The sequence below is a fragment of the Salmo salar genome, chromosome 28 (assembly GCF_965601325.2).
Source record: "Salmo salar chromosome 28, fSalSal1, whole genome shotgun sequence".
NCBI classification, from domain to species: domain Eukaryota; kingdom Metazoa; phylum Chordata; class Actinopteri; order Salmoniformes; family Salmonidae; genus Salmo; species Salmo salar.
Window position 1 is genome coordinate 15752593 of NC_138318.1, and position 23919 is coordinate 15776511.

The 23919-nt window shown below is 44.3% G+C and overlaps 1 protein-coding gene across 4 annotated transcripts in view; it reads right to left on the bottom strand.

Moving 5' to 3' along the window:
• Positions 1-7956: 7956 nt before the first annotated feature.
• The window catches only part of LOC106589513 (C-Jun-amino-terminal kinase-interacting protein 4-like), a 57933-nt gene continuing 41970 nt past the window's right edge, over positions 7957-23919 (bottom strand). For 3 of the 4 annotated variants that reach the window (XM_082970492.1, XM_082970490.1, XM_082970493.1), the window contains 22 exons: positions 23723-23813; positions 23327-23463; positions 22923-22980; positions 22555-22707; positions 22373-22433; positions 20597-20727; positions 20280-20336; positions 18499-18678; positions 18178-18310; positions 17973-18068; positions 16254-16421; positions 15930-16101; positions 15604-15813; positions 12849-13017; positions 12643-12771; positions 12411-12559; positions 12119-12267; positions 11828-11999; positions 11491-11604; positions 11137-11310; positions 10925-11062; positions 7957-10636 (listed from right to left, as the gene is read on the bottom strand). In XM_082970492.1, the coding sequence (XP_082826618.1) occupies positions 10524-10636; positions 10925-11062; positions 11137-11310; positions 11491-11604; positions 11828-11999; positions 12119-12267; positions 12411-12559; positions 12643-12771; positions 12849-13017; positions 15604-15813; positions 15930-16101; positions 16254-16421; positions 17973-18068; positions 18178-18310; positions 18499-18678; positions 20280-20336; positions 20597-20727; positions 22373-22433; positions 22555-22707; positions 22923-22980; positions 23327-23463; positions 23723-23813 (2954 nt within the window). In that variant the 3' untranslated portion in view covers positions 7957-10523. The remainder of the gene's footprint in view (positions 10637-10924; positions 11063-11136; positions 11311-11490; positions 11605-11827; positions 12000-12118; positions 12268-12410; positions 12560-12642; positions 12772-12848; positions 13018-15603; positions 15814-15929; positions 16102-16253; positions 16422-17972; positions 18069-18177; positions 18311-18498; positions 18679-20279; positions 20337-20596; positions 20728-22372; positions 22434-22554; positions 22708-22922; positions 22981-23326; positions 23464-23722; positions 23814-23919) is intronic. The other variant, XM_082970491.1, reaches the window with a different exon arrangement.

Consider the following 23919-nt stretch of genomic DNA (forward strand, 5'->3'; position numbering starts at 1 on the left):
TTGTCACTTAGGTTGGAGAGGCAGACAGCAAGGTTCATACGAACCTCTTGCTTTTTAAGTATTTGTCCAGTAGGTTTCCTCAGGAGTGGGTGGGTCAAACAGGAGTGGGTCAAACTCCAGGATCACGTTTCTCTAGCCCCTTCTCCCACTCCATCTCTCTCTTTTTCTCTCTCTCTCTCTCTCTCTCTCTCTCTCTCTCTCTCCAGTGATCTCTGCAGCATCAGAAGACTCCTCTGGATTCTTACCAACGCAGGAATGTGGCAGCACCTATAGTCAGTTCTAACCTCATCCTTCAATGACTCTCTTCTCTCTGGCCCCCTGTATTCCTATAGGCCTAATCACTTCCTCAATCTCTCCACAACCTCCCTCCCTCCTTCCTTCGATTCCTCTACCCCTCCTCTCCTACCTTCATCACTCTTTCTCTCTCTGGGAAAGGTGAAGAGCAGACAGAAGTGGCTTAGGGAGAACCTGATCAGGAGAGAGAGAGTTACTCCTCACTATTCCTTACTCTGCCTACTTGTGGGGGTCAGGACCTCAGGCCTGTTAGAGGGACTAGCAGCCTTTGACTCGGAAACAGCCATCACTGTCAGTGTTGCTCCTAACCATGCCTACCTACTCCGATGTGGTTGAATATACAGTTGTTGGTTGATGGTGGTTGGTTGATCAAAAGCATCTTATTCACACATGGGTATCATTATCAAACGGTGACCATCTGGCTACTTTTAGGGTTTCGATGGTATTTTTTGGATGGTTTGTATTCTGTTATGAACCATTACCCCCAGCAGTAAACGTAGTTTGAAATTCTACTACATATCACCATGAGTGTGCTAAATGCCTCGCTATCTGTGCTCACTGGTTCATTTTAGGAAGTAAACAACTTTCACAACACTGTCTGGGGAAATCCCATGAAGAAAGTTTCAAGGAGTCTTGGTTCACTTTCGGTAAACCTTGTTGTGTTAATAGGCTTAATATGTTGTTCTAACTCACTATGGGTTGCATGTTTCCTCACAATATTGTTTTGAACATTAGTTTTAGGACTGAGCATTCTACTCAATGCCTTCTCAATGAGCACTGATGAAGATTTCATAAAAAGTGCAACACAGTGGCTTGGACATTTCAAAAGGAGGCTAATAATTAGTAAGAAAAACCTTTTGTCATCATTTTGATGTCGCCAGATTGACATTAGATGCAGTATAACGTTAGCTAGCTGGCTAAGATTGAGAGGAGACCACTGGATTTAGCATGGTTAACTATTTTTGATTAACTTTGCTAGCTAATGTCAACATTGCCATTTGTCTAACGTAAATTTGACCACATGATAATGATGGCAAAGTTGTTTCTTACTAAATATTTGCCTACTTTAGCAATGTCATGGTTATTCCAGTCCACTATAGTGTAAATCAGACGAAACAGTCATTAGCCTGCCTTCACAGAATGACTGGGTTTATCACATAGAGATAGAGGACTCATCTTTATATCAGTGCCGTTATAGCATCTGTGACAGCACAGGCATCACCACTGAGGCTACAATCCATAGGAATCCCCACCCAGTTGACGTCTTTGATTACTTTAAAATGACAGAAGCATAGTGGGAGCCCTCAATGGTGCTGCCCATGCTAAAACTGCCAAGAGGCCTCTATCATTCAAATCAAATCAAATCCAACTTTGTCGCATGCGCCGAATACAACAAGTGTAGACCTTACCATGAAATGCTTACTTACAAGCCCTTACTTACAAACAGTGCAGTTCAAGAAAGAGTTAAGAAAATAATTATCAAATTAACGAAAGTTAAAAAAAATGATAAAAAGTGACACAATAAAGTAACATTAAAGAGGCTACATACATTCTCTGTGGTTATCACGACTTTTGGGCACCACAATGGCAGAGGGCAGCTGGAGAACGTTCATAACAACGGCATGACGCTACCGAGTGACGGAGGTGTGTTTCTCTGTAATCGTGAGGTCATTGCAAACCCTAGATTTGCTATCTAATGGTCAATGAGAGGCTTTGAAGCCACCGGCTGCCATATTGGTACTCCTCAGAAGGAGCAGTACTCCATAGTAATGAATGGAATATTACATTATTTCAATAAAATGTTTCAATGACAAAATTACATGTATTTAAGTATGTATTTGTTTTAGTGGGGCAGTAGCATTGGTACTCTACAAAAATACTTTAAGGAATATGTTTTATATATTTGTTGATGTTCAGTTCACATTATATAATTTAAAAGTAAGCATTTAGTGGTAATAGGATATACTTGTCAAAAACGAATGTAGACATTAATAAATTCAATTATATAGCTACCAAAATCTTATTTATTTATTTATTGTTTACTATGGAGGAATACCAAAATATACATATATTGGGTCATTGTGACTCAGCAGCACAAGTGGCAAAGCATTCTGAACATTTATTCTCAACTTTTGAAAGAGCTGTTCTGGAACATTTTCTCCTCAAGCGTAATTGTTTGCATGGATTAAATTACATGAAATCGAAGCAATTTATCTTCAAGCTTCCTTATCTGATCATTGAATTTATGCAGATTATGTTTTCATGCTAATTTCCCCTAGTTATATGCTACTGAAAATAGTAGCTGCACGCATGAAAAACACAAAAACAAACATACCTAAAGTTCTATTATGAATAGTATCTAGCTTCTAGTCTCATTCAATGGTCCTTGTGGTACCTAGAGATCTAAGCAAATTCTTTCCATGATACCTTTTTTACAAATCCCTTGGAACATCTTTGAAGTGATTAATCAAAGACAGCATATTTGACTGTTACAGCCTTCTGCATAGTTACAGGGTCTGAAATTACACCTCCAACCTCGTGGCTATCTTCTCAGCTACTGTATCAGGGAAAACATCTATTTTTAGAGTTTTAAACTTATTTGCTCAAGGGCAGGGCAGCGTAAAAGACCTTGAAATAAGGACATGACAGCTGAAATTGGATACTGACTTCAGATGTTAGCATTATCTCAAACCACTGTGCAGCTTTGAGTGGCTTTAGGAGCCTCTTTCACAAATATCTGAGTGTATGGAAGAGAGGGTATTCTATTTCACAAAGCCAGCAGAAGCAAATGGCAGGCAAACCAAACCTGAATTTCATCTGTCTATGGCATCCATTTTCAGGTCCAAATTTAGGAGTTGGTCAGCAATTGCTGATTCTCCACTACGGCAGAGGAAGGATGTTTTGGACAATGGATTCCATCACCTGACCTCTCCTTTCAAAATGCCCTGTGTATTCTATTCTGAAATGTCTGTGTTGTTGAATCTATTTTATTATTGTCTGTTATAAAAATCGGTTTTGTTCTCTGCCAGACTATGTCTAAGTCTGAGTGTGTGCGTGTGTCTAGGCCAAGGGCGAGCAGCCTGCATTCTGAAGCTCATTCTCCCAGACACCATCTCTAGCAGGCCCTTTGATGTGCTGTGTCAGCGTGCGCACACACACACACACACACACACACACACACACACACACACACACACACACACACACACACACACACACACACACACACACACTAGCAAATCCCCTTTGGTGACAGAGCTGGGGAAGGAACACTCAGACATCACAGAGGAGGAAGATAAACACAGAGAGATGGAGAGAATAAGAAAGAGAGAGAGACTGCAGCTGTGTGTTTGGGTCCAGTGACACCTATGATCTGAAAGACCCGATGATGACTGTGACACCCAGACACAAACTGCACTCAGCAGAGGGACATAGCTAATGATGAATTGATATGGGCCCTATATTATAGGGTAAGAAACCAAGTCTTTCTCTTACTCCGACCAGTGTAATGTTTATGAGAGGGTAATGTGGAGTATTTTCTGTATGATAATGACAATGAGTTATACCTTGTGGTAGAAATGCACCATTCAACAGACTCAGCACTCACCTCATTGCACCCATCTGGCCCTGCAATGAAACATATGGGCTGCCAACACAGACATGCATGCATGCACTGCAGCCAATGCAGAAGGATTGTTTCAGGCACCTGAGATTATACCCTTTCCATAAAATAGAAAGAGTGATCCCCACAGTGTTATTGGTTGGACCGTAGACAGAGAGGCCTGGGCAGCGGGTGATGGTGTGTACCGAGACATTCTAGTCATTTAGCAGACACGCTTATCCAGAGCGACTTACGGTAGTGAGTACATTCATTTTCGTACTGGTCCCCCGTGGGAATCGAACCCACAACCCTGGTGTTGCAAGCGTCATGGGGCCAAGGCCAAGCCAACCTCCCCTAGAGACACAGGGGAGCAGGGAGAGGGAGGTGTGTATGTTCTACTGATATGGGTGGTGTAAATGTGTGGGCCAGGGGGGCAGGGCAGCAGGCCAGGCATGCGTGACCATTACTATCACCCCCTCCATGTGTCCTGTCCAAAGTCACCATCCATCCTCACACCCTAATATGCACTAACAGAAATGTTATGACATCCTTATTGTCTAGCGGCAAAGTGAAACAATTGTGGCTTTTGCGATAGAGGCACCACATTTCACACATGGCTATAGTGCCATCGCAGATTTAGCACATTATTGGGATGGAATGGAACATTAAATCCATGAATAGAACAGTTAAAAGCCAATTAGAGCAAAGGGAGAGGTGTTTCTATTGGCTTCTAGCAATGCCCCCATCCAGACGCCACCAGACTGTGGGGCAACACTGACACCTGGTGGCAAGGAAGAAAAGTGAATGTGTTTTCTTCAGCGAAGGATGATCTCTTTTCAGAAGTTCAGATAGAGCCTGTGCTATTTTTTATTTATTTTACCTTTATTTAACTAGGCAAGTCAGTTAAGAACAAATTCTTATTTTCAATGACGGCCTAGGAACAGTGGGTTAACTACCTTGTTCAGGCCTCTCTGTCTACGGTCCAACCAATAACACTGTGGGGATCACTCTTTCTATTTTATGGAAAGGGTATAATCTCAGAACGACAGATTTTTACCTTGTCAGCTCAGAAATTCAATCTTGCAACCTTTTGGTTACTAGTCCAACGCTCTAACCACTAGGCTACCTGCCACCCTTCTATTGCATTAGGCTAGGCTACAGGGGTGATATTATGGTATGATGCTATATGTAAAAAGTCAATACTTAAACACTGCATTGAAATCAAGGTGTTTCATTGATTACAGGCGCTCTGTCTGGCCTTGCAAGGTTATCATCTATCCAGTTAATGTAGACACACATACAGCAGAAAGATACTATTTCAGGGCAACATGAGACAGAGTTGTGCTAAATATTGGTTTCTGCCTATCCTAAAGCAATCGATACTGTGGCAGAGCATGAGAGAAGAGAGAGCGAAATAAAGAGGGAGAGAGAGAACGAGAGGGTGTTTCCAGAGGTATTCCTTGACCTTCACCAGGCAGCGCTCCACAGCCATAAAAGAAAACCAACCCTCCATCTCCCTGTAGAGTTAACCTCTGGTCAGTCATTCTCCAGGGTCCTTGCTACTGCTGAACATGGACAATGTATACAAAACGCTTCAGTCTGGTTTTAGACCCCATCATAGCACTGAGACTGCACTTGTGAAGGTGGTAAATGACCTTTTAATGATGTCAGACCGAGGCTCTGCATCTGTCCTCGTGCTCCTAGATCTTAGTGCTGCTTTTGATACCATCGATCACCACATTCTTTTGGAGAGATTGGAAACCCAAATTGGTCTACATGGACAAGTCCTGGCCTGGTTTAGATCTTATCTGTCGGAAAGATATCAGTTTGTCTCTGTGAATGGTTTGTCCTCTGACAAATCAACTGTAAATTTCGGTGTTCCTCAAGGTTCCGTTTTAGGACCACTATTGTTTTCACTATATATTTTACCTCTTGGGGATGTCATTCGAAAACATAATGTTAAATTTCACTGCTATGCGGATGACACACAGCTGTACATTTCAATGAAACATGGTGAAGCCCCAAAATTGCCCTCGCTAGAAGCCTGTGTCTCAGACATAAGGAAGTGGATGGCTGCAAACTTTCTACTTTTAAACTCGGACAAAATAGAGATGCTTGTTCTAGGTCCCAAGAAACAAAGAGATCTTCTGTTGAATCTGACAATTAATCTGGATGGTTGTACAGTCGTCTCAAATAAAACTGTGAAGGACCTCGGCATTACTCTGGACCCTGATCTCTCTTTTGAAGAACATATCAAGACTGTTTCAAGGACAGCTTTTTCCATCTACGTAACATTGCAAAAATCAGAAACTTCCTGTTCAAAAATTACGCGGAAAAATTAATCCATGCCTTTGTTACTTCTAGGTTGGACTACTGCAATGCTCTACTTTCCGGCTACCCGGATAAAGCACTAAATAAACTTCAGTTAGTGCTAAATACGGCTGCTAGAATCCTGATTAGAACCAAAAAAAATTGATCATATTACTCCAGTGCTGGCCTCCCTACACTGGCTTCCTGTTAAGGGCTGATTTCAAGGTTTTACTGCTAACCTACAAAGCATTACATGGGCTTGCTCCTACCTATATTTCCGATTTGGTCCTGCCGTACATACCTACCCGTGCGCTACGGTCACAAGACACGGGCCTCCTAATTGTCCTTAGAATTTCTAAGCAAACAGCTGGAGGCAGGGCTTTCTCCTATAGATCTCCATTTTTATGGAATAGTCTGCCTACCCATGTGAGAGACGCAGACTCAGTCTCAACCTTTAAGTCTTTACTGAAGACCCATCTCTTCAGTAGGTCCTATGATTAAGTGTAGTCTGGCCCAGGGGCGTGAAGGTGAACGGAAAGGCTGGAGCAACGAACCGCCCTTGCTGTCTCTGCCTGGCCGGTTCCCCTCTCTCCACTGGGATTCTCTGCCTCTACCGCTGAGTCACTGGCTTACTGGTGTTCTTCCATGCCGTCCCTGGGAGGGGTGCGTTACTTGAGTGGGTTGAGTCACTGACGTGGTCTTCCTGTCTGGGTTGGCCCCCCCCCCCTGGGTTGTGCCGTGGCGGAGATCTTTGTGGGCTATACTCGGCCTTGTCTCGGGATGGTAAGTTGGTGGTTGGAGATATCCCTCCACTGGTGTGGGGGCTGTGCTTTGGCAAAGTGGGTGGGGTTATATCCTACCTGTTTGGCATGGGCCGGGGGTTTCATCGGATGGGGCCACAGTTTCTCCTGACCCCTCCTGTCTCAGCCTCCAGTATTTATGCTGCAGTAGTTTATGTGTCAGGGGGCTAGTGTCAGTATGTCACATCTGTAGTACTTCTCTTGTCTTTTCCGGTGTCCTGTGTGAATTTAAATATGCTCCCTTTCTCTCTCTCGGAGGACCTGAGCCCTAGGACCATGCCTCAGGACTACCTGGCTTGATGACTCCTTGCTGTCCCCAGTCCACCTGGCCGTGCTGCTGCTTCAGTTCCAACTGTTCTGCCTGCGGCTATGGAACCCTGACCTGTTCACCGGACGTGCTACCTGTCCCAGACCTGCTGTTTTCAACAGCAGGAGAGGTAGAGATACTCTCAAAGATCGGTTATGAAAAAGCCAACTGACACTTACTCTTGTGTTACTGACTTGTTGCACCCTCGACAACTACTATGATTATTATTATTTGACCATGCTGGTCATTTATGAACATTTGAACATCTTGGCCATGTGCTGTTATAATCTCCACCCCGCACAGCCAGAAGAGGACTGGCCACCTCTCATAGCCTGGTTCCTCTCTAGGTTTCTTCGTAGGTTTTGGCCTTTCTAGGGAGTTTTTCCTAGCCACCGTGCTTCTACACCTGCATTGCTTGCTGTTTGGGGTTTTAGGCTGGGTTTCTGTACAGCACTTTGAGATATCAGCTGATGTAAGAAGGGCTATATAAATACATTTGATTTGATGTATGCTCTTACCTTTTAAAGAGGTTAATTTTAAGCGCACCTCATGTATTGGAAAGATCCATGTCTGGTAAAGTCAAAGAGCACCTAGGAATGATTTCAATAAGTTGGAAAAAGCCAAATAACGAGAGGACACAAGAGTTTCCCCAAAAAAGTCAGTTTAATTGAACGCTAAAAGAATAAGGCTGAGACGCTGTATCAGTACAAAGGTGATGCATCACAGCAACATTTTTTTGGGGGGGGGGGGGGGACGACGACGACGACACACGACTGTGACCTGTTCATCAACCTCCAGGGTAGAGAAGGAAGAAGCTGATCTTAGGCGCTGATCTGTTTTACACATTTCACCTTAGCCGTAATGAAGCATTTTGTAAGGATAAGCTGTTCCTAGATCTCTGCCCAATGACAACTTCTACCCAGAGCACTCAACCTTCCCCTGTGGATGTAGTGCATAGCTCAGTAGTTTCTCTCTAATTCAACCACTCATGTATTCACCATTCCAATCATTTCAATAACAATCATCGTCAAAATAATATCCAATGTAAAAAAACACTATTTCAAATTTTGCTACCTAAGACCGAATCAAGTCGGTTGCTCACATATATTGTGATATTTCATATTGTACAAAGTTACATTCTGAACTGCAAAAGCTCTTTCATAGAAATAAATACTGAAATGGCTAAACTGCAATATGAGGGGTCTTCTCCTGGAGAGAAAAACACACACTTTCACCCCTCAGGACAGACACCAGCTGCATCTGTTGATGCGCAGACCAGAGACACATGCCGCATATGTGAATTGAAACCTTAGCCCCTTTCTAGTGCACTTCTTTTAACAAGCCTGGCCAAAATAGTGTACTAGATGGGGAATCAATGTGTCATTTTAGATGCAACCAGAGTCTAAAAGACAAAATGTACAAAAAGTTTATAAAAATAGGCTTAGACTCTGAAAACTTCAGTATCATAGCAACCTATGGGAGGAGCCTGTCTGGTCAGAGAACACAGCCACCCTGCCCTCTAGTGTACAAAAGGTAGAAGAAAGAAGTTGTTCCTAGATGCTGATCTAAGGTCAGTGTTGAGTTGTTCCCCTTAATGGTTCATGTTGGGATTTAGAGAAGATAAACTGATCCTAAATCTGTGCCTACGGGTAACATCTACTCTCAGCGTACAAAAGATTCCAGAAGCAGAGAAGCCGGCTATTATACACCAACATCGCTGCTCTCGGAGAGTGCTCTTAGTTCATTTGCAGAGATGACAGCTTAAAAATATATCTCTATTCTATACACCATGATCCTTTGAACAAAGACTATCTGGCAAAATGTTGTTGTATTTACAGAGAGACGGGGCTGAACATGCTGCTACAAGGCCACACATTACACATTTACTTTATTTGGTAACCGGCCATGTAACATTCTTTCACATAGGAATAAATAAATCTGTCACACTTAAAGTCCATAATGTAGTTTTCAATATATTTTTTCTCAACTTTCAAACATAAGGCAGCCGTTGATTTTCGTAAAGTGTCTGCAAGCTCTAGCTGGTGGGAGGGAGGGAGGGAAGGCGGGAGAGCAGCGGCCCAGAAACTAAAGACGGAGGCCCTGTTCCAACACTGTTGCAATGCAACACTGCCTTCCTTCCGTGAGGTAATAAATTATTAATCTATCCTCTTTAAATCCTGTCAATCATTACCCCTAGAAAGAAAAGGTGCATTTGGAAAGAATTGAAACAAGGCGATTCTCTGCCCCAGCAGCTACGGACATGATTGATCAGAGATCTGTTAGGTTAGCCTAAGCATAAGCCCAGTCATGAACTGTCTTCCATACAATCAAGAGCCGTGTTCTCACAAAATAAAATCTATCACGCAAGAAGAGCACACCTGTGTCATTCAGGACACACAGGATTGGCTCACTTTCTGGATTGTCCTGTAATCCCTTCTTTCATATTGGACGATGTGAGACATCAATGGGGTTGATTTGGTTTTGCATTTCAAAACACATCATAACCAATAAACCATCATTATTCTCCTGTGAGCAGGTCTCTTATACAGTATTGTCTCCTCTCTGTCTATCTGAAAGAAAGCACAGCGGAGAAAGCCAAAGACACACCCTGCCCCTGCATGGGGCGGCAGCGTAGCCTAGTGGTTAGAGTGTTGGACTAGTAACCGTAAAGGTTGCAAGATCGAATCCCCGAGCTGACAAGGTATAAATCTGTCATTCTGCCCCTGAACAAGGCAGTTAACCCACTGTTCCTAGGCCGTCATTGAAAATAAAAATGTGTTCTTAACTGACTTGCCTAGTTAAATCAAAGGTAAAAAAAAAAAAATATTCCAATCACCACACAGTATCTGGACAGAGGGGTTGGACTCTAAGCTTCCAATAGAAAACCAGGTGCAAAATATGATCTAAGAAAATTAAATTACCATTTTTTTTGGTTTTCACTAAAAATCATCATTCTTGTAATAATAATAATAATAATAATAATAATAGAATCGCGACAGGCTTGTATCAGATTTAAAATACAATACAATCAGTAAAATAAAACATTTAATACATTTTTTTTTATAAAAACAAAAAGATACAAAACCAAAATTAGAAGAAAATAAATAAACAAAAATAAACATGCAGAAGAGTGAATCTGATTGGACAGCTTGTTCCTGCTTTAAATAGGCTCCTCATCACCGTGGCATGGTCAGAGGTCAGGGGTTAAAGTTCAGTCCTGGCTGTCCATGACCTGCCAGACGATCAGGTGACTCCTCTCAGCTTTGGCCAGGAACGGCTGCAGCTTCAGAGTGGGTTCGTCCAGTGGCTCTTCAGTGTCGTCACCTACACACGCACACACACAAAGACACACACAAAGACGCGCACACAAAGACGCGCACACACACAAAGACACGCGCACACAAAGACACGCGCACACAAAGACACGCGCACACAAAGACACGCGCACACAAAGACACGCGCACACAAAGACACGCGCACACAAAGACACGCGCACACAAAGACGCGCACACACACTAAGCCACTTCAACTCATACTAATATCAATGTTTTCATGCCCTGCCATATACTGACTGTACTTGTCAGTCTGATGTGATGGTCCATGCCAACTCACCCATCCTGAAGTCGATGTATCCCTCTCCTCCACTCATCACCAGAACAGACTTGCCCAACTGCTTTTGAGGGTGCTCCTCTGCCCCGTTGTCTCCCCCCGCCTCCGCTGCTCCGCCTACACCTGACGGGATCACCTGACCTGGGGGGACCTTCATCAGTTAAAAGGCAGGACGAGGAGGAGAAGAAGAAGAGAGGGAAGAGAAGTGAAGTTACCTGGGACAGCGGTGAAGAACTTGACTGCGTCTCGGTGACCATGGAAACAGAGCTGAGCGTGCGCCATGGAGCAGAAGGGTACGAAGGTTCCAGCCGTCACCTTGTCACTGTTCTCATCACCATACACACGGATCACTCCGCCAGGTTTACCTGGCCCTGCCATCACCTTATTGGCTGGAGAGAGAGATGAATAGTTAAATAGAGAGGGTGGATAGATGGAAGGATGGAGAGAGATTTTTCATTAAATAGAGATTGGGAGGGGAAAGAGAAGGATGGAGAGAGATGCATCATTAAATAGAGATTGGGCATAGAGAGGGGGATGGAGAGTGGGAGAGAGACATTACTTCCCCTTACTGTCAGTGAGAGGTATAGAGATGATGACTCCATTGCCAGTGCCGACCCAAAGACGGTTACAGGACACCGTGAGAGCTGTGATCCTGACAAAGGAGAAGCCCAGCTTCCCCGTACCTGAGGGAGACCAACATGACACATTAAGAAAAGAGGAATAATGAAGTATGGGTCTGTTTTTCCTGTATGCCACTTGGGCTTGCTAATGCTGTGAACCCCTGTCCCATATCAGTCAAAACTAGCTAACAACAAGGACACAAACACCACAATCAAGTTGCGTTAGAAGCATAGAACGTAGAACACACAATAACTACAACAGGTGTAAATGGCCTTGGTTCCTCACCCAGCATCTTGCTGACGTAGGGCTCTATGTCAACATCCTGCAGGTGTTGGTGTGTGTGGGAATGGAACAGTCTCAGAGTAGAGTCCAGTCGGATAGACACCCAGATACCATCTCCTTCCCCCGCCAGCTGTCTCACCTGGCTCTCCTTACGGGGGTGGGCATCAAACGACTTCTACAGTGGAGGAGAGGGATGGAAAAGGAGAGGAGGGTTACAACTATAATCTGTGGACATGAGTCCGTGTGTGTGTGGGTTCTTGTGCGTGCGTGCGTCCATGAACGGGTCAGACGTACCTCTATCTTCATGGCTTTGGGCTGGACCACATAGATCTTGTTCCTGTAGCCACACCAGACCTTGTCGTGCACCACGGTCATACAGCGGACAGAGTGGTGGGGTCTGCCCAGGTCTAACAGGTGGTAGTTAGTCAGGTCCCACTGACCATCTGGAGAGAGGGAGAGTAAGAGCGGTGTGTAAGCACCAATGTAGGAATCCTTTAAAATGGACACAGTCACATAAGAAACTAAGAAAACAAATTAAAAGTCACACAAACGTGTAAGAAAACATATGAAAACACATCAGCCTTACCCACTCCTCTGTGGAAAATAGCCAGTGTTCCATCAGCCAGAGCCACCAACACTCTACCCTTCACATGGACAATGCCCAGGATAGAGTCCTTCAGCTTTATAGAGTGTAGACACTTCCTCCACTGGGCCACTGACGAGTGCACGTACACACTGGAACACACATTTGACTGATGAGATCAATATGAGATTGATAAACTGATCTGATTGATTGATTAAATCGAACGGCGTCTCACCATCCGTTCTGTGCCCCAAGCCACATGGTGGGTAAAACACTGCTCATCTTCTGGGCTTCTTCTCTCATCAGGTCCTGTTCCTCTGGGTTAGGGTTGGAGCTAACACCATCCTTTACCAGATCAGACTCCCTGAGAACAGAAACAGGATGTTAGTGTGTGTGTGTGTGCGTGTGTGTGTGTGGTGTGTGCATCCCTGTATCCCATACCTCTGTGTGTAGTTGGCTGGCGTCTCCCCAGGACTAGTGCTCTGTACTCCCAGAGGGTCAGTGAAGACATGTTCAGTGTAGACTCCCCTCTGACTTAAGTCATGCTCCGGACCTGCAGGACCCGCACTGGCCTCTGTAGCTTCAGTAGCCTCCTCTGCTGCCTTGGCGTCTACACAGAGAGGAGAGAAGGAGATACTGTAGGTGTAAGAGCAGAGTATTCAATAGATAATCACGTTTGACTTAGGGAAGGACAGGAGAAGCTAATATTATTGCTTTTTTTGCCATAAATCACTGATCTGGTGTATGAAAACACCCTTTTTGTTACACATTTAACCAGAACCATGCAAAATGCACATTCACTAATAATGACTAACTTCTGGTAGCAGGCGTTAACAATCTCTCAAGCACAGGCCCACCTGCTAGTGAGTAGCCAGCTAATCTTTATATTTAAAATCTAGCTTTACATGGATCCATTTCATTGCTAACAAGGTAGAACAGTTGAGCTGTTATGAATACACCCTCCTGTCCGTCTCCAACTGTTTGAACAACACGGCCTGTTCACTTAGTTTAGGATGTTGAAATCCAGTGGCCTACCTGGATAAGAAGATGCTTATTTCTCAGAACGAGAACGAGTTGTCAATTCCGTATTTAAATGCGTATTTTTATGCTCTTTGCACATTTATAAATACTCAGGCTAGACAGCTAGCATACAGTCTGGATAATATGCTGTTAGCTATACATGGTGCCGCGCATGACAGAAACTGAGCATTCATTTTCCACTATCACTTTAATGGATACCCCTGTCTTAGTAGGATCTGCTCTGTTCTACATTTTGGGAGTTGAGACATAAAAGGGCATCGTTAAAGGTTACGTTCTCCTCTATTACGGTAAAATAATGTCTCAATGTGTTTCCATATGAGTTGACTGCTTGTTGTAAGAGGGAGACGATCTTTCCTCATTGTTGTGGTGAGTGGCTGGGGCTTGGTGTCTGGAGCGAAGGACACGAGACCAAAAAGACAAACCCACATCCATCCATCCATCCATCCATCCATCCATCCATCCATCCATCCATCCATCCATCCATCCATCCATATGTACAGTTGAAGTCAGAAGTTTACATACACTTTAGCCAAATACATTTAAACTCAGTTTCACAATTCCCGACATTTCATCCAAGTAAAAATTCCCTGTCTTAGGTCAGTTAGGATCACCACTTTATTTTAAGAATGTGAAATGTCAGAACAATAGAGAGAATGATTTATTTCAGCTTTTATTTCTTTCATCACATTCTCAATGGGTCAGAAGTTACCATACTCAATTAGTATTTGGTAGCATTGCCTTTAAATAGTTTAACTTGGGTCAATCGTTTCAGGTAGCCTTCCACAAGCTTCCCACAATAAGTTGGGTGAATTCTGGCCCATTCCTCCTGACAGAGCTGGTGTAACTGAGTCAGGTTTGTAGGCCTCCTTGCTCGCACACGCTTTTTCAGTTCTGCCCACAAATGTTCTATAGGATTGAGGTCAGGGCTTTGTGATGGCCACTCCAATACCTTGACTTTGTTGTCCTTAAGCCATTTTGCAACAACTTTGGAAGAATGCTTGGGGTCATTGTCCATTTGGAAGACCCATTTGCGTCCAAGCTTTAACTTCCTGACTGATGTCTTGAGATGTTGCTTCAATATATCCACATAATTTTCCTACCTCATGATGCAATCTATTTTGTGAAGTGCATCAGTCCCTCCTGCAGCAAAGCACCCCCACAACATGATGCTGCCACCCCCGTGCTTCACGGTTGGGATGGTGTTCTTCGGCTTGCAAGCCTCCCCCTTTTTCCTCCAAACATAACGATGGTCATTATGGACAAACAGTTCTATTTTTGTTTCATCAGACCAGAGGACATTTCTCCAAAAAGTATCATCTTTGTCCCCATGTGCAGTTGCGAAACATAGTCTGGCTTTTTTATGGCGGTTTTGGAGCAGTGGCTTCTTCCTTGCAGAGCGGCCTTTCAGGTTATGTCGATACAGGACTTGTTTTACTGTGGATTTAGATACTTTTGTACCTGTTTCCTCCAGAATCTTCACAAGGTCCTTTGCTGCTGTTCTGGGATTGATTTGCACTTTTTGCACCAAAGTACGTTCATCTCTAGGAGACAGAACGCGTCTCCTTCCTGAGCGGTATGACGGCTGCGTGGTCCCATGGTGTTTATACTTGCATACTATTGTTTGTACAGATGAACGTGGTACCTTCAGGCGTTTGGAAATTGCTCCCAAGGATGAGCCAGACTTGTGGAGGTCTACATTTGTTTTCTGAGGTCTTGGCTGATGTCTTTTGATCCCATGGATGACAAGCAAAGAGTCACTGAGTTTGAAGGTAGGCCTTGAAATACATCCACAGGTACACCTCCAACTGACTCAAACGATGTCAATTAGCCCATCAGAAGCTTCTAAAGCCATGACATCATTTTCTGGAATTTTCCAAGCTGTTTAAAAGGCACAGTCAACTTAGTGTATGTAAACTTCTGACCCACTGGAATTGTGATATAGTGAATTATAAGTGAAATAATCTGTCTATAAACAATTGTTGGAAAAATTACTTGTGTCATGCACAAAGTAGATGTCTTAACCGACTTGCCAAAACTATAGTTTGTTAACAAGAAATTTGTGGAGTGGTTGAAAAATGAGTTTTAATGACTCCAACCTAAGTGTATGTAAACTTCCGACTTCAACTGTATGCCTGCGTGCGTGTACTAATCTTACCTGTGTCGGTGTCATTCTCTGCTCCTGCTGTCTGGGGGGTAGCCACTGCCCCCTCTGTAGAGCAGCCAACCACATTGATCCCTGCCAGCACTCCAGCTTCGCCCATTGAGCAACTACTGGTTGTGCTGGCTTGCAGAGTCCCGCCCTCAGCACCCGACCCCGCGTCATGGGGCACCTCCTCCCCTGCCGGATAGTCTGTCTCTCTGGCACCTGACACACCATATATAAACATGTATAAACAAACATGGTATGATTAGCTACAATCAAAACAAAAACGTATTTTGCCTCGTCTTCAGTTTATGTCACCCAAACGAACACACGCAGACCTGGCACACTGGCGATGCAGAGGACATGGGAGTTGCAGACAAAGAAGTTCTCCAGGACGTTCCCAGGCTGGTTGGCATCGATGACGATGACCTTAGTGGTGGCCTGAGTACTGGTACAGATCCACACCAGAGAGGACAGCTCCTCCTGGTGGAGCAGCTCCTTCCCCTGCTCCTACACACACACAATCAACGGGAAAGGGTGGATGAGTGTGTGTCTTTACTGTACGTAGACACGTGTGTCTTATGAGCCTCTGTCTGTCTATTGTATGAGTGCAAGCATGTGTGTGCTGTATGACCATGTGACTGTGTGTGATGTATATGTACCTTTAGGTCCTGGTCCAGTTTGTCCAGACTGCTCTGTGATCCTGTCTTCCTGAGAGGGCTCTCAGGACCAGGGCTGGTGAGGTCATTGTAGAACACACTGGCTCCTACTATAGACCCGCCGTCACGAGTCTTACCCCCCGATAGGTTCACACCCGCAGCACACCACAACTACAGGAGATAAACACACACATTTAGCAATACGTAACATATACAGTGCATTCAGAAAGTAGTCAGACCCCTTGACTTTTTCCACATTTTGTTACGTTACAACCTTATTCTAAAATTGATTACATTTGTTTTTTTCCCCTCAATCTACACACAATACCCTATAATGACAAAGCAAAAACAGGTTTAGAAATGTTGGCTAATTTATAAAAAATAAAATGAAATATCAAAATGTACATATGTATTCAGACCCTCTACTCAGTACTTTGTTGAAGCACCTTCGGCAGCGATTACAGCCTTGAACCTTCTTGGGTATGACGCTACAAGCTTGGCACACCTGTATTTGGGGAGTTTCTCCCATTATTTTCTGCAGATCCTCTCAAGCCATGTCAGGTTGGATGGGGAACGTCGCTGCACAGCTATTTTCAGGTCTCTCCAGAGATGTTAGATCTGGTTCAAGTCCGGGCTCTGGCTGGGACATTCAGAGACTTGTCCCGAAGCCACTGCTGCGTTGTCTTGGATGTGTGCTTAGGGTCGTTGTCTTGTTGGAAGGTGAACCTTCGCCCCAGTCTGAGGTTCTGGATGCTCTGGAGCAGGTTTTTAATCAAGGATCTCTCTGTACTTTGCTCCATTCATCTTTCCCTCGAACCTGACTAGTCTCCCAGTCATTGCCGCTGAAAAACATCCCCACAGCATGATGCTGCCACCACCATGCTTCACTGTAGGGATGGTGCCAGGTTTCCTCCAGACGTTACGCTTGACATTCAGGCAAAAGAGTTAAAGCTTGGTTTCATCAGACCAGAGAATCTTGTTTGTCATGGTCTGAGAGTCCTTTAGGTGCCTTTTGGCAAACTCCAAGTGGGCTGTCTTGCATTTTACTGAGGAGTGGCTTCTGTCTGGCCACTCTACCATAAAGGCCTGATTGGTGGAATGCTGCAGAATTGTTGTCCTTCTGGAAGGTCTCCCATCTCCACAGAGGAACTCTGGAGCTCTGTCAGAGTGACCATCGGGTTCTTGGTCACCTTCCTGACAAAGGCCCTTCTCCCGCCGATTGCTCAGTTTGGCCAGGCGGCCAGCTCTAGGAAGACTCTTGGTGGTTCCAAACTTCTTCCATTTAAGAATGATTTAGGCACTGTGTTCTTGGGGACCTTCAATGCTGCAGAAATGTTTTGGTACCCTTCCCCAGGTCTGTGCCTCGACACAATACTGTCTCGGAGCTCTACGGCAATTCCTTCGACCTCATGGCTTGGTTTTTGCTCTGACATGCACTGTCAACTGTGGGACCTTATATAGACAGGTGTGTGCCTTTCCAAATCATGTCCAATCAATTGAATTTACCACAGGTGGACTCCAATGAAGTTGTAGAAACATCAAAGATGATCAATGGAAACAGGATGCACCTGAGCTCAATTTTGAGTCTCATAGCAAAGGGTCTGAATACTTATGTAAATAAGGTATCGGTTTTATATACGTCAAGGGGTCTGAATACTTTCCGAATGAACTGTATGGAGAGAAATACAAGGTAAGGAAAGGCGCACGCACACATACACACACCTTCATGGTAGCATCTTTCTCATCCAGTGGTCGGAGGTAGACCGGTACAGGTAGATTCTTCATCTTGTTCTCTAACGTCTGACCACCGTTGGCCACCTGTAATATAACACAGTGGTCAGCATACCTGGAGTCAATGAACCTTAACGTGCAGCCCTCGTCCAGAAAAGGTCTAATATGAAGTAATGCACAGAGACACTTGTCCTACCTTGAATTTCTGCGGCAGGCTCCACCCGTAGGCCTGTACCCTGCCGTCGTCCTCCTTCTGAACGTGGGCTTTCACCTGTCTGTACTGGGCTCTCTTCTGCTCCCTGCGAGACACCATGTTGCCTGACTCAGACCTGAATTGGGAAAAAAAATAAAAATCCAATCTATTCTGGACATACTATCCAGTGTAGATGGGTAAATGAAGTGAAGAATGGATGGTGGCATGGAGGTGGGGCCAAAGGATGATTGAATCCTTGATGCGTGAAAGACTGGCTGGATCATGAGTGAAATGGACAGATGGGTAGACGCCTCCAACACTCACTCCTCATTGAGGAAGTCAAAAGCCTTGCTCTTGTCGCTGGGTAGCTGTTGCAGAGCTGCGCTCCTCTTCTTCACAGAGGGCTGGACCTGGGAGGAGGGGGCGTTGTACTTCACATTCACTGGCGCAGCCTCCGCAGGCTTCTTAGCAGCTCCTCCACTCGAACTGAACAACCGACTGAAACTGGAGGACGGAGGGAGGGATGGAGAGAGGGATGGAGGGAGAAGGAAGGAGGAGGTGGAAAGAAAGAACACACAGACACATATAGAGGGGCAGACAAAGCAGCAGCAGCAGGGTTTAAGGGATAAATAATGAAATCAAGGTTTGATTATCTCTCTCCTCCCCCCCCCCCCCCCAAATCGCACCCATTTGAGTTCCCAAATCACAGCCAAAATCAGAACCATACAGAGCTTGGCAAACTGTCAAAAAGGTCAGAACAATGTTTGTTGTTCCAGTGCCATGATGCAAAGAGACCTTTCTCAATCAGATTGGTTGGATCAGACTACACCGACCTAAAGCAGCGAGTGAGTGTCCACTTTGTGATTTCACAGGGGATGGGAGAGCAGGGAATGCATTGGTTAGTACTGTAATACAAACCAGGCAGTTAGTAATTCAACACACAACACAGTTACAAACTATTTCTGCTTATTCCAGCTCTAGAGACGATGCTTGTTTAGTAACAGAGTGATGAAAAGACTAGGTCCATAAATATCAGGATTCTTTCGGTTGAAGATTAAATAGCTACAGTCCATCAGGTCAAAACATAGATGACTGTATGACCCTCTCCATCTAGCAGAAAGAAGCCTCAAGCGTAAACTCAGTGAAACAGTTTAGAAATCTGTCCAACCACAGATGACATTCTGATTACAGTATCTGACTCTAGAATACAACTATCCATTCCACTACTTATACCCTCTTTCTCCATCACCCATCCCAACCACTCCCAACACACCTCCTGCATACAGATAGGACAACAACAACAACAACATCAGGCAGGATACAACAGAGAGAGGGACCAAAGGAGCAGAGGGCAACAGGAGAGACAGGGGATTTCTTCATAAATAAACATGCATTCAATACACGCAACCCCTCTCCAACAGCTAAATGCTTTACCCCCTGCCCCAAATACAAATTCACCATTAGTCAGATGCATTACACACCATAACCATTCCTGCTGAAACCCAACAGGGGAGCCTAGATCAGGAAATGGCGATTTATAAGACATTTCAGTAAAATATATGTAATATTTGTACTAAGCTGAGGCACACACAGTCTTCCATTTGTAGGTGAATAGTTTTAAAGCAGATGAAAAGTGTTGGTTTCCCTTGGGAGATTTTCGCTCAATTTGAACTCACTCCGACTTACAACAAAAACAAAATGACACTTCAACTAAAAAGCCATTCCCTGATCAGGCAGGCACTCCCTGGTTTGTTGATTTGTTTGTTAAGAACCAAAATCAGAAAGACCCATTAGCCTGTCAAAGGTTTACCTACACACTGGAGATCAAAACGTGAAAAGAAAGAAAAAAAGGGAAATCAGATTAAATGATCATCAACAATCTTACAGTGGTTTTAGCTACAAGTATGGTATGACAGCTCCTAGATGTGGAGTGTAAAGAGAAAAGGAGAGCACGCAAAAAAGGAGAGATTTGTGGTAAATGGGAAGGATTACATTGAAGGAGTGAAGAAAAGGAGTGATAAAAGGAGAGACGGTAGGAAAGGAGAGACGGTAGGAAAGGAGAGACGGTAGGAAAGGAGAGACGGTAGGAAAGGAGTGAAGCTTACAACTGCCAGATGCTGGATTTCTTCTTGTCTGCGGTGGCTGGATTCTCTCTCGATGCTCTGAGGGGAAGATTACAACACATTTAATGACTTATCACTATTCAGCTGAGACAAAAACGATCTTGTTACTCAACTAGCTAGAATCGCCCAGGAGAGAAAATACAAAAACACAAACTAGAAGGGGTGCATGTTTATCAGTAAGCACATTGTGTGGTTGGAATACAAAAAGACAAAAACTCTTCAATATGCATAATTTGGATTTGGACTAGCTCAGCTTGTCTTATGATTCCTCTCCTCCCTCCTCTCCCCCCCCTCCCTACCGTATCATCTCTGTCCATCGTACAGCTTCCTGTAGCTCCATCAGTCTCTCCTTGTACTGGTTCCTCTCCATCAGGACTCTGGCCATCTCTACCCTGGTGAACCTCTTCCTCTGGGCCGTGGGAACATCCGCCTGCAAGAAGTGGTATCAACAAACTCAGACACACACACCTCAGCAAAACACACACACCTACATACAGTTGAAGTCGGAAGTTCACATACACCTTAGCCATATACATTTCAACTCAGTTTCACAATTCCTGACATTTAATCCTAGTAAAAATTCCCCGTTTTAGGTCAGTTAGGATCACCACTATTTTAAGAATGTGAAATGTCAGAATAATAGTAGAGAAAATGATTTATTTCAGCACATTCCCAGTGGGTCAGAAGTTTGCATACACTCAATTAGTATTTCGTAGCATTGCCTTTAAATTGTTTAACTTGGGTCAAACATTTTGGGTAGCCTTCCACAAGCTTCCCACAATAAGTTGGGTGAATTGTGGCCCATTCCTCCTGACAGAGCTGGTGTAACTGAGTCAGGTTTGTAGGCCTCCTTGCTCACACACGCCTTTTCAGTTCTGCCCACAAATATTCTATGGGATTGAGGTCAGGGCTTTGTGATGGCCACTCCAAAACCTTGACTTTGTTGTCCTTAAGCCATTCTGCCACAACTTTGTAAGTATGCTTGGGGTCATTGTCCATTTGGAAGACCCATTTGCGACCAAGCTTTAACTTCCTGATTGATGTCTTGAGATGTTGCTTCAATATATCCACATAGTTTTCCTTCCTCATGTTGACATCTATTTTGTGAAGTGCACCAGTCCCTCCTGCAGCAAAGCACCCCCACAACATGATACTTCCACCCCCGTGCTTCACAGTTGGGATGGTGTTCTTTGGCTTGCAAGCCTCCCTCTTTTCCCTCCAAACATAACGATGGTCATTATGGCCAAACAGTTCTATTTTTGTTTCATCAGACCAGAGGACATTTCTCCAAAAAGTATGATCTTTGACCCCATGTGCAGTTGCAAACCATAGTCTGGCTTTTTTATGATGGTTTTGGAGCAGTGGCTTCTTCCTTGCTGAACGGCCTTTCAGGTTATGTCGATATAGGACTCGTTTTACTGTGGATATAGATACTTTTGTACCCGTTTCCTCCAGCATCTTCACAAGGTCCTTTGCTGTTGTTCTGGGATTGATTTGCACTTTTCGCACCAAAGTACGTTCATCTCTAGGAGACAGAACGCGTCTCCTTCCTGAGCGGTATGATGGCTGCTTGGTCCCATGGTGTTTATACTTGCATACTATTGTTTGTACAGATGAATGTGGTACCTTCAGGCGTTTGGAAATTGCTCCCAAGGATGAACCAGACTTGGAGGTCTACAATTTTTTTGCTGAGGTCTTGGATGATTTCTTTTGATTTTCCCATGATGTCAAGCAAAGAGTCACTGAGTTTGAAAGGTAAGCCAAGACATCATTTCCTGGAATTTTCCAAGCTGTTTAAAAGGCACAGTCGACTTAGTGTATGTAAACTTCTGACCCACTGGAATTGTGATACAATGAATTATAAGTGAAATAATCTGTCTGTAAACAATTGTTGGAAAAATTACTTGTGTCATGCACAAAGTAGATGTCCTAACCGACTTGCCAAAACTAGTTTGTTAACAAGAAATTTGTGGAGTGGTTGAAAAATGAGTTTATTACTCCAACCTAAGTGTATGTAAACTTCCGAATTCAACAGTATATCTCAGCAAACACATGCACACACGCACAGAACTCACATCTTCCTCATTGTTCTCACTCTTCGTCTTTGTTTTGGCCTCCTCCGCCTCAGCCCGAACCCTACGAGAGAAACACACACACACTAGAGATGAACACACACTGGAGATGCCTGGGGATCCTATATTCATCTAAACAGGGAAAGAAAACAGACAGAGAAAGGTAGGGTAGAGTAGAGACTGACTTCTTGAGTTCCTCCTCCAGTTCCTTGCTCTTCTCCTCCAGTCTGGTCTTGGCCTGAGTCACAGCCTCCAGCTCTCCCTGGAGCACCTCCTTCTCACACGACAGCTCATCCACACGCGCCATCAGGTCATTCTTCACCAGGTTCAATGCATTTCTGACAAGACGGAGGACAAAGTTTAAACGGCATTATCATTAGACCCTACACATACTTCCTCATCAGAACTCTCTGATGAAAGCTAAATCCCTCCGTGAACAACAGGTGGCAGTAGTGTGCCGTCTACTGCACAACATGGAACATTGTTGCGCTTGATTAATTCATGTTCCGTTGATTTCAGGAGCATGGACGCAGGTGATTTGAAAACAACTTACTTGGTCTCCAGCAGCTGAGTGTTCTCATGGATGAGATGCTCCACTTCACGACCCATACCTTAGGAGGTGAAAAGGAAAAAAAAGAGAAGAAATGGAAATTCCTCCCGTCTAAAATGGAATGATATAAACCGCATGACACACACACACACTCCTTCAGTCTTACCCAGGAAGTTAAGGTCTGAGACCCATGCTGGCAATGTGACGTGGAAAACAAAACAGATTATCTTGACGATCACCTAACAGCACATGATTCTACGGGGACTCCAACAGGTCAAAACGCAGCCTAAAGAACACTGAACCTACAACCTTATGAAGAGGGAGATCCCACTGTATATATTTTAGACATAATTTGGGAGTTTGGGAGCTAAAAGGGGAGAACTAGAGGGAGGGTGGGAGTGTCTTACCCAGTAAGTCGGCCCCCTCGTCCATGTCTGCTATGTCTATTTCCGTGTCGGGTCCTGCCGAGGACAGCTCCGCAAACAGAGACTCAGTGTTCCTGTCGAACGCCATGTTTTCTATACCTACTCCTTTAGTAGGAGTACTGGAGAGGGATGTGAGGAGGGAGAAAGGGATGGGGGGGAAGAGATGGATGGGGGGAGGGAGAGAGGTCATCTGAGTGACCACAGCTACAATACACTCCATCATAAAATACAATTTCTATAGATTTGTTTTATATAGCCGGCTCAAAAGGACCAAGCTGGAAGGGATTTTCTGTACAGTTTGACACATAAATGGAGATTGAGTGTTCAGGACAGAGATGCAGACATTGAGATAGAAACACTACTTCCTGTTGACTCTACCTGGCGTCTCTGTAGCCGCTAAGGTCCATGTCCAGTTCAGGAGTGGACTCTATGATGGCCTGCACCTCCAATGACTCACTGTTATCATCTGCTGCGTGTGGAGAGGAAAGAGAATAACATGTTAGATTACTGTTCTTGTGGGACATACGGCACGTTGGACATGGTGAATACATTAGCGAGGTCAATGTGATGCCAAA